Raw genomic sequence first — 15,780 nt, forward strand, 5'->3', positions numbered from 1 at the left:
GAGCCCTTTTTTGACTTAACTCGAGAGATCGCAACATACAACTGTACATGTGTGAATACTGGACGTTGTAGATACAGACCAACAGTCGATAAAGATTGGCCTTGACTTTTGTTGATTGTCATTGCGAAAGAAACAACCAAATGAGAATTGTCTTCTATTAAACCTTATCGGTATTTTTTAATCTGACGGCATTAGCTTCATTTTGGGGATGTAAGTTTTGTATCCAATGTTGTTGCTAGATATCACTTCCGCTTCAATCACATGATTTCTTAATTTTGCGGTTTTTCTATGAATATGTTAAATTATACACAAATTTTAGTAATTCGAGCAAACAATAATTGTTTATTATACATCTACTCAAATGCTACATTAAAAAATGATAGTTAAAAAAGCACAAGAAAACATTCTATTACACATTCGAAAACACAACCTACTAATTAATGTGTCATATCGAATCCCTTAATTTATAAGCTATATATTATAATTGATATATATAAACTAAAATGATGAAACCTATGAAACTATAGATAATAAGAATACCCTACATAATTGATGGGTTATTAAAAATGGTCGGCATATTGTATTTATCTAGAGGTCGAGAGAGTTTGAATCCTTATATAACTTATATAATATAATACGGATAAATTAATAGAATTAATTGAATTAAGTTAATTTGCTGAATTAAATCACATGTTTAATTTGAAAAATTAGTAAAATTGAAAGTTTTGATTGGTCAATTTAAGTTTGGTCACTTGCCTTTACTATATATAAAGATAAAGATTATTTCTTTATCTTATTTTTTATATACACAATTATTATTATAATTTATTTATAATAATAGTTGTTAAGTTTATCAAAAATCATGAGTAATTAAATAGTTTTATATTCGTTTGGATAGTGTCATATGTGGTAATACTCTTTATTTATACATGTTATTAGTCCTAATACTCTTATGATGTACGGTAGTTATATAAATTGCATCATGCAGAAATTTGAATATGTCTCATACATGTTCCGTGAGTATGAAATAAATTGTGATTAAAGTAAATCGATGGTCGAAGCTAAATTATAAAAAAACATTAATGATTAATATAATATTTGTTTAGTTATAATTTTAAATTACCTTAAATTTTTTAGAACTACATCAAAATAGGAACTTGTAAGCATAGTGGATCGTGGATGATGACAAATAGCCTTGTGATTTCGGATCGTAAACTCAATTTTAAAGTGTTTATGTTAATAACTTATTATAATTAATATAGGTAATAGGAGTTGAATAATTGAAAATAAAAAGATACAATTTATTAATGACAATATTAGCGTTTATTGATGACAATAAACTTATTAAGCCAATAGTTAGATTTTATATCTAATTCCAATAAGAAATTTGAATTTATATATAACTTAAAAAGCTAATTTAACAAAATAAATAAATTAAAAGGACACGTGTCAATCAAGGATTACGCTACGTGAGTTAGAGTTTAATTCTAAGTCTAACAAAAAAATTGAATTTATACACAACTAAAAAAGCTAATTTAACAAAACAAATAAATTAAAAGAACACGTGTCGATCAAGGATTACGTCACGTGTCGTTTCAAGAATATGTCAATCCTATTTTAATTTATTAGTGAATACTAGTAATAATACCCGTACAATGTACAGTAGCTATATAGATTGTATCATAAAAAAATTCGAACAGTATGCCTCATACATGATTCATGAGTATAAAATAAATTATGGGTAAAGTAAATTGATGATCGAAGCTCAATTATAATAAACAGTCATGATAAATATAATAAACGTTTAGTTAAAATTTTATTTGATCGAACTAAATAATTTTTTTTCGAACATTCAATCAGTATGCGACATCAGGGAAACCTCACCGTATAATGGTGAAGCCTTGCACGTGCCTAAGACAACGAGATGTTAACCATGAGCCGTTACAAGTATTCAGAGGAAAAACCCCAAGACTTGTCATCCCAAATGATCGAACTCAAGACCTTGTGTAAAACCTAGGATGCCTCTGACAAGTTGGACTAGTCATCATTACCCAAGGTCTTGAGTTCGATCCTTAGGGTTGGTAAGTCTTGGGGTTTTTTCCTCTGAATACTGGTAACGGCCCACGATCAACTTCTCGTTGTCTAGGGTACGTGCAAGACTTCACCATTATACGGTGCGGTTTCTTTGATGTCGCATACCGATTAAATGTTCGGGAAAAAAAAAACTAAGATAATGGATATTGGAAATGCAAAGGCTTCTCATAATAGAAGTCATTTATTCATTTTATTCTATTTAAAAAGTAGTAATAGAGCTCGTTAAAAGCCAGTAGAAAACAACATACAGGATATAAAGCATAATAATAATCAAAGAGAGCGCGACTGTGATTCCAATTAAATGGATACGCTACGGAGGACCACTGTCTCAACAGTGAGGCCAGGTCCAAAACCAAATAGCACTCCCCATTTTAGACCCTCCCCGGTGGTATTTAGCCCACTTGTAGCCGAAAAGTTTCGTAATTCATTTAGGATAAAAAGGACAGAAGCACCCCACATATTGCCGTATTCACTAAGCATCTGTCGTGAGGCTCGTAACTTATCGGGCTGAAGGGCCAGTTTCTGCTCCACTTGGTCCAAGATTGCAGGTCCACCTGGATGCATAGCCCAAAAAAGTGAATTCCAATTTGAAATGCCCAATGGTTCAAAGGCTTCAATCAAACTGTTCTCAATGTTCTTCGAGATAAGTCTTGGAACATCTTCACGGAGATGAAATATAAGCCCAGCCTCACGTAAGTTTACGTTAATTGCATTCTCACTATCAGGAACAATTGTTTGGGCCACAGAAATAAGCTCAAAAAGTGGTTTTTCGACATCTAGCAATGGGTCAGACCCTAGAATGATGGCAGCTGCACCATCACCAAACAAACCCTGCCCAATAAGGTTATCAATATGGGCTTCATTAGGCCCACGAAAAGTTACAGCGGTGATCTCTGAGCAAACAACCAGGACACGGGCCCCCTTGTTGTTCTCCGCCAAGTCTTTAGCCAAACGAAGGGCAGAACCACCGGCAGAACAACCTTGCTGGTAGAGTACAAAGCGTTTTACAGACGCATCTAGGCCGAGGAGTCTTGTGAGTTGGTAATCCGCTCCTGGCATGTCAACGCCACTTGAGGTGCTAAAAACTAAGTGGGTGATCTTCGACTTTGGCTGACCCCATTCCTTGATCGCCTTAGTTGCCGCTTCTTCGCCAAGCTTTGGCACTTCCACCAACGCTATATCTTGTCTTTCGTTCAGGGACGGCGCCATGTAAGCACATATATTCGGTTTCTCCTTCAAGATTTCCTCGGTCAAGTACATGTATCGTGTTTTTATCATAGATTTATCACCTAATTAAAAATACACAGCAGCATTTAGATTAGAAAACCATGCATATATATTTTAATTAGAAAAAAAAAATTTAATAATACATTGAAGTATGTATATATCACTCACAAATGCGCTCAAATTTCTTTTTAAGTTCTTTCAAGCCATCACTTTTTGTAACACGGAAGTAGTAATCTGCAAACGTGCTTTGGAGCACACGATTAGGAGGTGTAGCAGTCCCAATGGCCAATATTGCCGCTGGGCCTTCAGCTTGTTGCGCCTTTCTGAATTCATTTTGGCTTGACATATTCCAATTAAGTACTGGCAATTGCTTGAATTAATTGAGAATTGGTTTAATGAGTGATGAGTATGCTGGGCAATTTATATATAGCCAAAAGAAAAATAGAGAGATGGGTGATAAATGTGGAGTAGCCGCAGCCCAAGCCCCAAGGGGATCCCCCCTTATTAGGATTCAATGTCGACATCAGCAGCCCTTCAAGTAAGTGGTTTTTGTTTGACCTCTTTTTTTTTGGGTAAACGGTTACCCCGACGACTTTGTATTATAACAACTATCAAAACGGTTCATTACAAGTAGCATGGTGGACCTACCATACTAATTCATACTATATATATGTTAACAAATAAAACCTAGTGAATGAAAGCCAAACACCAATCTACCTTTATGTTAATACCAATTGACATAGCATACACATTGGATTAAACCAAAAGGTAAAGCAGACCATCAGTCATTGATAAAGACAGAATCACCATAGATACCCCACGCCTCAAGCATATGGATCACCCGAGTAGTCTTTTGGAACTTGAATGTCATAAGCTTTAACCGAACAGTAGATGTAATTACTTCACAAAGCAGATTAGGAGGGCGAGCTTGGTCATTGAACATCCTATTATTTCTTTCCTGCCATAAGAAATAAGCCGTTGAAGCAACAAGGAGTCTCCCCACCACATTTTGCTAGGAGGGGTGGAAGGTGTTGCAGTCCACCCATATCCCTAACTTTTAACCAAACCTGCGTTGAAAAAGGACATTTAAAAAACAAGTGGTTATGTGAATCATAATTAGCTTTACACAATGCACAACACATCATATTCATGTTATTTCTTCTTGCCGATGCCCATTTGATGATTCTGTCTTGTGTCAAAAGTTTCCTATGCATTATTAACCACAAATGAAATGAATGCCTCGGTATATTGTGAGGGGACCAAACAAAATCCATCCATGCCACCTTCTGCTCATTACTTCGTATGGAGTTCCATGCAATAGTTGTTGTGTATGGTTGTTCAACTTTTGCATTGTCTATCCAAATAACTTCATCGTTTTTATTTTGATCAAGGTGATGGACAGGCTCATTCATTAAACCGGGATAATTAACATACCATGCATTAGGCCAGACCCATTCACCATTCCTACAAATGTCCGCAACCTTAGCTTCCAGTGTGAGACCAGCATTTTTAATTTCCCTAGGAGTCACAATTTTACATAACGAACCACTCTCACTCCAAGCATCAAACCAAGCAGATGTGTTCTTACCATTTCCAATTCTCATTTTAATGTGATTTTTAATTGTCGACCTCATGTAAAGAATCTTTCTCCAGCCCCAACTACTATCTGTTCGAGCCGGGACATCCCAAAAATTGCGGCCCTTTAGTTTATAATCATGGATCCAAGCAACCCATAAAGACTCCCGCCTATTAAGAATGCTCAAGATATGGGAAGTCATGAGGGCTTTATTCATTTCTGCTATGCGTCTAATACCTAAACCTCCTTCACTCTTCGGAACACACGTAGCTTTCCATGACACCTTAGCCTTCCCTTTTTGCATAGGACCTTGACACCATAGAAACCCACGCATCAACTTTTCAAGGTCTTTAATCACACGAGCAGGCAAAATAAACACTGAGGACCATTAGACATGCATCGAAGAAAGGACTGAAACAATCAATTGTAGCCTCCCAGCAAAAGAGAGAGAAATGGTTTTCCAATCTGTAATTCGCTTTTGCATTCTTTCTACTAGAACTTTACAGTCTTTATACAATAGTCTAGATGAGATTAGGGGAACCCCCAAGTACCTGACAGGTAACTTTCCTTCATCAAATGGCATGATTCCTAGAATTGAGATCTTCGTGTGATTAGGAACATTACAAAAGAATACGGTACTCTTCTGCACACTTGGAACCAAACCCGACATCATTTTAAATTGATTTAACGAGTCCATTAACATTCTGGCGGATTGGGATTCGCCTCTAGCAAATAGAAACAAGTCATCAGCAAAGCAGAGATTTATGAGTCTTTGTTTTTCACACTTATTATGAAATCTGAAAGAGGAATCAATGCGAACTGATTGTTGTAATACCAAAGTTAGTACCTCCATTACAAGTGTAAATAGATAAGGTGATATTGGATCACCTTGCCTAAGCCCCCTTTTACCTTTAAAGTAGCCATGGACGTCACCATTAATACATAAAGAAAAAGAGGTTGACGACACACACACCATTATCCAATTTACCATAACTCGATGAAAAGCAAATCCCAATAATATAGCCTCTAAAAAGTTCAATCCACGGTATCGTATGCCTTCTATATATCAATCTTGAAAGCACATCTAGGGGGACCAACATCCCTATGGTAGTTGTGCATAAGTTCTTGGGTTAATAAAATATTATCAGAAATTTTCTTCCCCAGGACAAATGCAGATTGGTTTACATTAACTACACTTTTCAGACTATCTTTAACTCGGTTAGCAATAATCTTACTAACACATTTATACAAGACATTGCAACATGAAATTGGGCGAAAATCGGAAATAGATTCGGGGGTAGTAACCTTAGGAACTAGAGCAATTAGCGTATGATTAAGTTCCTGAAGAAGCTTACCTTTTCGGAAAAAATCATGGATAGCCAGCATGACATCCTTACCAACAATACTCCACGAGCTTTTGAAAAAAGCTGATGTGAAACCGTCCGGTCCTAGGGCTTTGTTCTCAGCAATAGAGAACATAATTTTTTCATCGGACACATCACGAACCATATCCAAAGCGACCTGGTCCTCTAATATATTAACAAATAGATCCGGTGTTGGCAGAAGACTCCCATTAACTTCGCCACCCAAGAACAACTCATAGTGCTTAACAAAGGCATTTTGAACTTCACTTCCTTCACATAACAAGCTGCTAGCATCCTTTATAACATCAATACGGCTCCTATGGTTCCTGCACTTTAGAGATTTATAGAAGTATGATGTATTAGCATCACCAACGGCAAGCCATTCTACCTTTGATTTTGGTTTTAAAAACCGCTCCTCATCAAGTACAGCTTCTTGAAAGGCTTGAATACATGCAACTTCCTTCTCACGCAAACTAGCATCAGTTGGATTTGTATCAATAGCTCTTTGAATTTCGTCCAACTCACTTCGCAGAGCACTAACTCTCTTATGAAGATTACCTTGCTTAAAGAGAAAACTCCGAAAAGAAGACTTTAACATTCTGAGTTTCTTCACAACACGCAGCTGATTCACACCATCAATATGAGTATCCCATTTATCCTTAACTATATCATGAAAACCCGCCTTATATATTAAGAAGTTAGCAAATTTGAAAGGTTGGGGCCGAGCTCTAGCTATGCTCGGTAGCTTCAAAACACAAGGTGAATGATCAGATATTCTATACGGTTGAAATATAGCACAAGAAGCCGGAAAAAGATCCGTAAAATGGGTATTCCCCATAACCCGATCAATCTTTTTTAGAATACCTATACCCTTCTTAGGCTTTTGATTCCATGTATAATGAAGACCCGTACTATTAATGTCAAAAACCTCCAAAGACTCCACACATTCTTTGAAATCCTTCATCCCTATATTAATAATGGATGACCCAGCAAAGTTATCCTCCAGATTTAGTGAAGAATTAAAATCACCTAAAATCACCCATGGTTTATCACCCACAAAAGCTTTATGGGTACATAAATTCTTCCACAAATCTCTTCTATTTTTATAGTAATTATCAGCATAAATAAAAGAACAAAAGAATGCTTTTTTGTCGAGTTTATAGATTACCTGAATATGAATGACCTGATCAGATTGTGATAGAACCATTACATCAACTACACTAGTATTCCACCCAAGAATTATTCGAGTACCTTTGTTGCACATACCACCATTAGAAGTCCAATCCCATGACCCACAAATCTTTTTACATATATTGAATAGTCTCGAGACGTCCACATGAGACTCTAGGATAGCACACAAGTTCAACTGATTCTCCTTTACGACCTGTCGAACCTCACTTTGTTTCAGGGGGCGGTTCAACCCCCTTATGTTCCATGAGGCTAAACTACCCATTGGAAACCCTTACCACAGGAGTGCTTGCCCTTGTATTGGTTACCATCTTACTAGTTCCAGACATCATAAACTCGGAAATTTTCAATTAATATTTCTATCACCTCTTCACTGTCTGAATCAAAAGTGACATTGTAAGCATACGAATTTTCACATGTTTTTGGAGCTTGTTTTTCTATAATTTCCGTTACTTTAGCTTTTTGTTTATTAAGATGAAAGCCTGCCTTATTACTTGCTTTCTTCCTTCCTTTCACCTCCGTAAACCCTTCTTCATCAACTGTAGCTACAACTTTCTTTGCCACCTCAATCGCTTTTGGGCAGCTATCATTATGATGGCCAAAAACACAACACGAGGAACATCTAGGTGGTTTCCATTCGTATTCCACCTTGATGGTCCCTTTTGTAAATCCCTCACCCTCCATATTAGGTATTGCCACAACTAAAGTATTTTTCAACTCATTATTAGCATTCAACTCTATTAATGCACGAGCATAGCTGCTCCTCCCCCACGAATCTAAGCACATAGCACTTGTATAACTATCCAACGCTTTGGGGGTACCCAATTTTGAAGCCAACAAACTTAATCCATCATCAGAGTATGCAACAAGTGGTATATCGTGTAGCTTTACCCAAACGGCTACCTGTTTTATATCGTCTTTCTTTAGCATCGTGTTCGGGGTCCAGACATTAAGAAATATTGGAGAACCACGAATTAACCCTGGCCCCTTTGATAATACCGTATTCAGTCCTTCCTTTGCATTAAACTTGAAGAAGAAAAATCCATTTACATTCATCATTACTTTTGTTAAACCGAATTTTGCCCATGAGGTTCTAGCAAAGTACTCAACAACTGGATACGCCATCCTATCACCTAAAAAGTAACCGTATAGAACATGTTCAAACCTACTCTGCACTTGCTTAACAGACTCTCTAGGAATAACCACATCCACATTGTCGACTGTTTCTTTAGGCACTAGTAACCTAAAGTTGACCTTCTTAATTTCGGTAGTAGCTTGCACCTTAGCCACGTAAGAAACGGTTTTTTGGCTACTGATTTTCTCATTATCGACATTAGTTTTTCGTTGAGTATTTGTTTCATTATTCAACAATACGTTACTGTGAAGAGGCTTACCTTGGGATTGTTCTGCATTATCATTAACTGGTTGCCCAACATTAGCATCATTCCCACCTTGTTTCTTTTCCACTTCGTCTACTACTACATCTACCATCAGTAGGTCGTGATGTTTGTACCCCGCCACCACTAGGATTAACATACTGATCACCTACAATTGATCCACAATCTTGTTTATTAGCAATATTGTTATTATCAAGATCAGTACTTACATTGCTAATCATTGCTTCTTCTCCACTCACTCCAATATTAGTAACAAGTTCATTTGTCACTTCTTTTTCAGATTCTACATTAAGATCTTTTTCAACAGAACCTTGGCTATTAAGCACATCTTTACTCTGAGATTTATTACCCTTTCGTTTCTCCTGATTTAGAGAATAAGTAGTATCTTTGTATTTCTTTGGCGTAGCAGCTCTTCTAGATGACGGTGTTCTTCTATTTGGCATTCTATTAGTATAGCAGTCACTAGAAGATCGTAGCAGTCAGTACCCCCAATTTTTAAAATTAGGGTTTCCAATTTAATCAATAGCTCACGAACTTCAGGAGAATAGAAAAGAAGAAGAGAATGGCATAGAAAAGCTAGTGGAATAGAAGAATGCTAATTTGAAAGAAATTGTTGGTGAAAAAGGAGGGGAAATGAAGAAAAAAGCAATGGTGGAATCGCCATTTTCTTTTCTCCAGGAAGTTTTTGAAAGAGCTTGAAATTCGTTTTTGATGACATTGTTTGACCTCTTTAGAACACTAGTTCTTCGTATGTATAAAAAAAACATCAGTGTAAAAACCACATTCTTTTTTATTTACCTTCTCTCTATATAAATAAGAGAGGATAATTTTTGATTAGTTGTTAATTATGATAAAATGTCATATAAGATTTTTCATTATGTACCATACTTATATTAATTTTCTAATTTTAAGCATTTCCTTAAAAGTTATTTTTTATCCTAATCATCATCAGTTAATAATGAAATAATTAATAAGTGAAAAAATAAAAAATAAGTCGACTAAAGAGGAGATAATTTGCTTGCTATTTTTTAAAATATTTTTTAAGTGTTTATGAATTTAGTTTATCTCTCTATAACTAAAGAGGAGATAATTTTTTGATTAGTCGACAATTATGAGAGAATGTCATTTAAGATTTTTTCATTATGTGTCATACCTACATTAATTTCCTAATTTTAAACATTCATTTAAAAATTACTCTTTATCCTAATCATCATTAACTAATAATAAAAAATTTAAAAGTAAAAAAAAATAATATATATATACATGTAGTAAATCTCTTAATGATCGGCTTGTGGATATGTAGTATGATTTTAATAATTTAATTTAATTCTAACATATATATCTTTTAATCACTTAATGAGTTATCACTTTTATTTAAATTGATATATTTATGTTGTCATGTATATGATCTTAATCATCAATTTTAATCATAATCCTAATTATTAATAATGTTTCTATTTTCTATATGAGTACAAAGATGTTTATATACATCATACTATGTTTTTTTTTATTAATTGAACAATAATATTTTTTTTACAATGAGACTGTTTATTATATTATGTTTATTTTGTGAAATTATTTATTATATTATATTTAATGACTATACATTATACAATTTTTTTTTATGATTTATAAATATTTATACTTATTAGTTATATGCTTTAGAATATTTGACGTATATCATATATTCATAAACTATCTCATAGATTTTAATATTATCCTAAATTAAGAATAATAATGTAACTATCTGTTATTGTATTTTTTTTAATTATATAGTAAGTCAGTCTCGCACAACGTGCGAGTTTAATCTAGTTATTTATATTAGCATTTGATAAAAATTTCATTCAATTTAGATACCTTATCTACATTCACTTCCCCTAATATATATATATATATATATCTGTGTGTGTGGTAGAGATCTAGAGTATATATATATATATATGTGGTGGAGATCTAGAGAGAAGTTTCTTTAAGAAAGAAGGGAGGGAAGATCCATTTTTTTAGCTTTTTTTTTTTTGATTTTTTTCACCTTTTTAATTCTTTTTTAATTAACTAAATCCATAAAAAAATTAATTAAAAAAAATTAAAATTTCTAACCCGAGTTAGTGAGTTATACATGTAAGGGTATGGTACGGGCTTCGCCCTTAATGATATTAATAAGGGGTAGTTGGTGGGAGTGATAGGTCATAGAGGGTGACAAGTCATAGGGGGTGATCGGTGATGAGGTGATATACCTAATGAGTTTCGCCCTTAGCTATCATGGTTGCGCCATAGTCTTAGAGGCTTCACCTATAGCTTACGGGCTACGCCCTTTGAAAAAAAATATATTTTTTTAAAGTTTTTAAAATTTTTATATGAAATTGGTTAATTAAAGAAAGAATGAAAAAAAAAATGAAAAAAAGTTCCAAAAAAAGCTAAAAAAATAAATAAAAAACGAACTTTCTCTTTCTTCTCTGCTTAAAGTACCTTTTTCATTTGATCTCTATCATATATATATATATATATCTATACTCCCTTATAAAGCAAACTAGCTTTAAGTCATTAAGAACCTGATAAGTCTAAAATACCCCTTACCTTAATACATCTTTCTATACCTACATATACAGTTGGACTAAACTACCCCCGAATCTATCTTTCTTAAAACAAAATTCCGCTGCAACGTGCGGGTATTATGCTCGTGTATATATATATATATATATAGGTTTCAAACCAACTTGGTTGAATCAAGTGGTTGTAGCCCTAACTTCTGGAGACAGAAGTGAACAATTCAATCATCATACCAACAAGGCTAGAGGTCCTTTTTTACGACAGTATTGGGACCCAAAGCTCGTGAAAAACGACATTAGAGGGACCCAATCATCATTGTTGTTTGTGATAAAGATATATAATAGTTTTAATGAAAATAGTTTTTCCGCAAACTACATTATTTATGTACTACAAATATATACCCAAACAAAAGAAAAACTTTTTCCTTCAACCCTTTTTTCATTCTTTCTATTAAAAATCAAAATTAACAAAAGGTTTTTATTGTTCCAATGGATAGATCTATCTCAAAATTAATGCTTCGGTAACCAATGATTTCAAAAGAATAAGCTTATGATAACAAAGGTAACATTTTTATGTATTTCTTATTTTTTAAAAAATATTATAAATATATCATTTAAATTTTATAAAATTACATTGTACCAAAATTGGAGTGGAACAGCTGACCCCACTGCCCCTAAAGTGACTTTACTTTCTATATATTATTTGGGACTGGGACGAAAATCACCGTACCTTTTGTGTACAAATTGTAAATTGTATTATTTGCACATGCAAAAATTAACAAAAATATCTCTGCTCAAAGAAAGTTCCATCTCTTTTTCTTTATCTCAATGTTATTAAAGATCATTCTTATAATAAACACACACACATTCTAATCTATAAGGAATGTTGGGGTTTTTTTTTATGTGAGTTCTACATCATATAATGGGCTCAATTTCATGATTCAAGTGCTCGAATTAATTTCTTACCATTCACAAAATTAAATAAATTTAAGTTCATAAATATTTTTATAGATAAAATTTTACAAACATATATAACTTTCTCCAATTAAATTTTGTATATAAATTTTGTATATGTATACTTTTTCTTCAATCTCTTTAATGTTGATTGTACTATTTCACATGACACATGCTTGTAAAATATTTGTTAAACTAGCATTGAACAAAAGTATTTATATCCATTGCACGGTAACATTGATCATTGGGCGGTTTGCATAACATCCTCCAAGCATTAATAATTTTCTTTGAATTCGGCAATGGGAACATCGGGTTTATCACATACTATACGCCTAGTGATTGAAAATTCATTAATGAAATACTTTCTCTATCTCTATCTCAATTTAAATGTCATATTTTAACATGATATAAAATTGACGTAAAAAAACACCAGTGTCTATTATAAATTAGAAGTTGTTTGTGTGTGATTATTATGGAGATGTTCTAAAAAAACATTGAAAAGATGAGGGAGAACTTTCTTTGAGTGGAGATATTTTTGTTAATATTGCATGTGCGAATTAATAGTCCAAAGTGCTTTTACAGGATGTTTTTGAAACATACATAGAATCTAATGTAAATAGACCAATAATGTACGTGATAAAAGAGTTCAAACAAAAGAGAATGACTTGCGGGGCTGCTGATGTCGAATTGGAATCCTAATAACTGGGGATCCCCCTTGGGCTGCTGCTACTCCACGTTTAATTACACCCCTCTCTATTTTATATGATGATATAATACATGGTAGATAATAATGTGGCTAGAGACAGTACTCTTTCTTTTCTCCCTATTTAAACAGAAGTTGTTCTTAATTAATTTGTTATCCCACAATTGGTTTTCCCTCTTTCTTTTTTGTATCCTTATTTAAACAAAAGTATTTTTGGTTACCCCACAAGAGATACCTTTCTAAAAATGGCCAACAATGATAGCAACTCTGAGGGGCAGTTTACTTACGCATTACAACTTATTACCTCCATTGCATTGCCTATGGTGTTATCAAACGCTATCAAGCTCAACCTCCTAGAGGTTATAGCAGAGGCCGGCCCAAATGCTGGACTCTCCGCTCATGAGATCGCCTCCTCTTTGTCAATATCAAACCCTGATGCTCCTGACATGATTGACCGGATGCTTCGATTGCTCGCTAGCTATGCAATTGTCACTTGCGTCCAAGAAGACCGCGAAGCTAAGCCAGTACGAGTATATGGACTTGCACCTGTTTCAAACTATTCATCCAAAATGAAGATGGGGTGTCGTTATGTCCAATGTTGGAGTTGCAGCAAAACAAATTGTACCTCGAAACTTGGTAAATTTCTATCTCTAGATGCCTTATGCTACGGACCTGAGTAGTCGGAGTATTTACTAAAAACAAATCATTTTTCTCTTTACTAATCTTGTTTTTTCTATGATCAAGGCCTAAACTTAAGGATTCTGTACAAGAAGGAGGTATTGCATTCGAAAAGATTCATGGAATGCATGAGTATGAATATTTTGGGGTAGATGCTAATTTAAATGAGGTGTTTAACAAGGCCATGGTTCATAGTTCTACTATAATGGTTAAGGAGATGCTCAAACATTACAATGGTTTTGAAAATCTCAATTGTGTGGTTGATATTGGAGGTGGTGTTGGAACAACTATTAATCTGATTGTATCCAAATATCCAAACATTAAGGGTATTAATTTTGATCTTCCTCATGTTATACAACAAGCACCACTCTACAAAGGTATGTTATGTTTTCTTTATGTTTAAAATAAAAAAAATTGATAGTGAGAGAAATTTGTCCCAGTACCACATTTGATACCTTTGTATAATTTTTACATGATTTAAACACCATTAATAATGGAGCCCACATCATTTCTCCACTTAACATATAAATAAGTCTGCGTAACATATACAACTATCTAATATACAGTGGTATTTCTATGTTATATAAATTTTTATCGTAGGTATAAATCATATTGAAGGAGATATGTTTCACACTATTCCACAAGCAGATGGCATTTTTATGAAGGTAAACTTGTTTAAACTGATTTATATATTTGACTTGGTCTTTATTTAACATAATTAACATATTATAAAAATATAATGTGACAGTGGGTATTGCATTGTTATGATGACGATCGTTGCATAAAGTTGTTAAAGAACTGCTATGAGGCTTTAGAAGATGGTGGCAAGGTGATAGTTGTAGACAAGGTTATTCCTTTCTTACCAGATACAAGTTCCTCTGTAAAAACTGCCAGCCATCTAGATGCAATCATGATGACTCAAACTCCTGGAGGAAGAGAGCGCACCGAGAATGAATTTCTAGCATTGGCTAAAAAATCTGGATTTGGTGGAATTGAAAAAAAATGCTTTGTTTGCAACAACTGGGTCATGGAATTTTACAAATAAAACAACTATTTGTCCATCTATGTATGTGTATGTGATTGTGATCACACGCGTGTGCTTGGGTTTGGGGTGGAATTAAGTTGTATGAACTTATATTTACTCTTTTTATAACAATAACGGGTTTTGTCGTCTGGACATTATCTCCGAAGATATTATTTATTTATTGTGTATGCATGCATATGTATTGTAATATTATAATGCGTTCTACGAACCATTATATCAATAATGATAACGTGTGACGTATATTGTTTATCAATAATGAGAATATGTATTATAATATTATTATGTGTCTAGAACCATTATATGAATGATACAACGTGTTAAAAATATAATGTGTGTTAATGAAAAAAGTAATGTATGATGATAATAAAGAATGACGATAAAATATAAAATAGATAATAAATATAGAAAATATATTACCAAGATACTTGGACAATAGTATATGTGTTACAAATATAGCACATTACAGTATTAAATATTTTGTACAAAAATAATAGTAATATAAAAAGGTTTAAACTAATAAAATTATATATGACATAATAAGGTTGAGTATTATAAATAAGAAAATAGAAAGAAAAGAAAAGACAAAAAGTAAAATGAAATATTAAAAATGAACGACTAGTTTTGCTATTGTTAGAGGAGTGGGATAGTATCTCAGTTTCCATTAATTTCTTATAAATCTTATTAGTTTTTTAATAGAAGGTATGTTTATTAAATATAATAATAATAATAATAATAATAATATTGTTAGAGGGGTGGGGCTTAGGTTTTATCTCGTCTTCCTACCAATTTCTTGTAAATCCTCCAAATAATTATTATTATTATTATTATTATTATTATTATTTTTTTTTTTTTTTTTTTTTTTATTGAATTATCACCTTCATTAAAAAAGTTAATAGGATTTACAACTATTATGATTATTATAGCTACATATTCTGTTGTTTTATATATATATATATATATATATATATATCATTTGTATCTAAAACTTACCATAAAAAAACATATTTT

At 33.2% G+C, this 15,780-nt stretch overlaps 2 protein-coding genes across 2 annotated transcripts in view; one reads left to right on the forward strand and one right to left on the reverse strand.

The window, feature by feature from the left end:
- Window positions 1-2,391: 2,391 nt before the first annotated feature.
- On the reverse strand, window positions 2,392-3,697 carry LOC122605404 (chalcone synthase 2-like). Its single transcript, XM_043778353.1, has 2 exons — window positions 3,490-3,697; window positions 2,392-3,383 (listed from the first exon to the last, which is right to left on the reverse strand). The coding sequence occupies exons 1-2, from the start codon at window positions 3,665-3,667 to the stop codon at window positions 2,392-2,394; spliced, it is 1,170 nt and encodes a 389-aa protein (XP_043634288.1). The 5' UTR covers window positions 3,668-3,697.
- A 9,495-nt stretch (window positions 3,698-13,192) lies between these two features.
- The window catches only part of LOC122605407 (caffeic acid 3-O-methyltransferase-like), a 52,996-nt gene continuing 50,408 nt past the window's right edge, over window positions 13,193-15,780 (forward strand). Inside the window, exon 1 of the mRNA XM_043778355.1 lies at window positions 13,193-13,334. Within this exon, the coding sequence (XP_043634290.1) occupies window positions 13,295-13,334 (40 nt within the window). The 5' untranslated portion in view covers window positions 13,193-13,294. The remainder of the gene's footprint in view (window positions 13,335-15,780) is intronic.

The sequence above is a fragment of the Erigeron canadensis genome, chromosome 6 (genome assembly GCF_010389155.1).
Source record: "Erigeron canadensis isolate Cc75 chromosome 6, C_canadensis_v1, whole genome shotgun sequence".
Lineage (NCBI taxonomy): Eukaryota > Viridiplantae > Streptophyta > Magnoliopsida > Asterales > Asteraceae > Erigeron > Erigeron canadensis.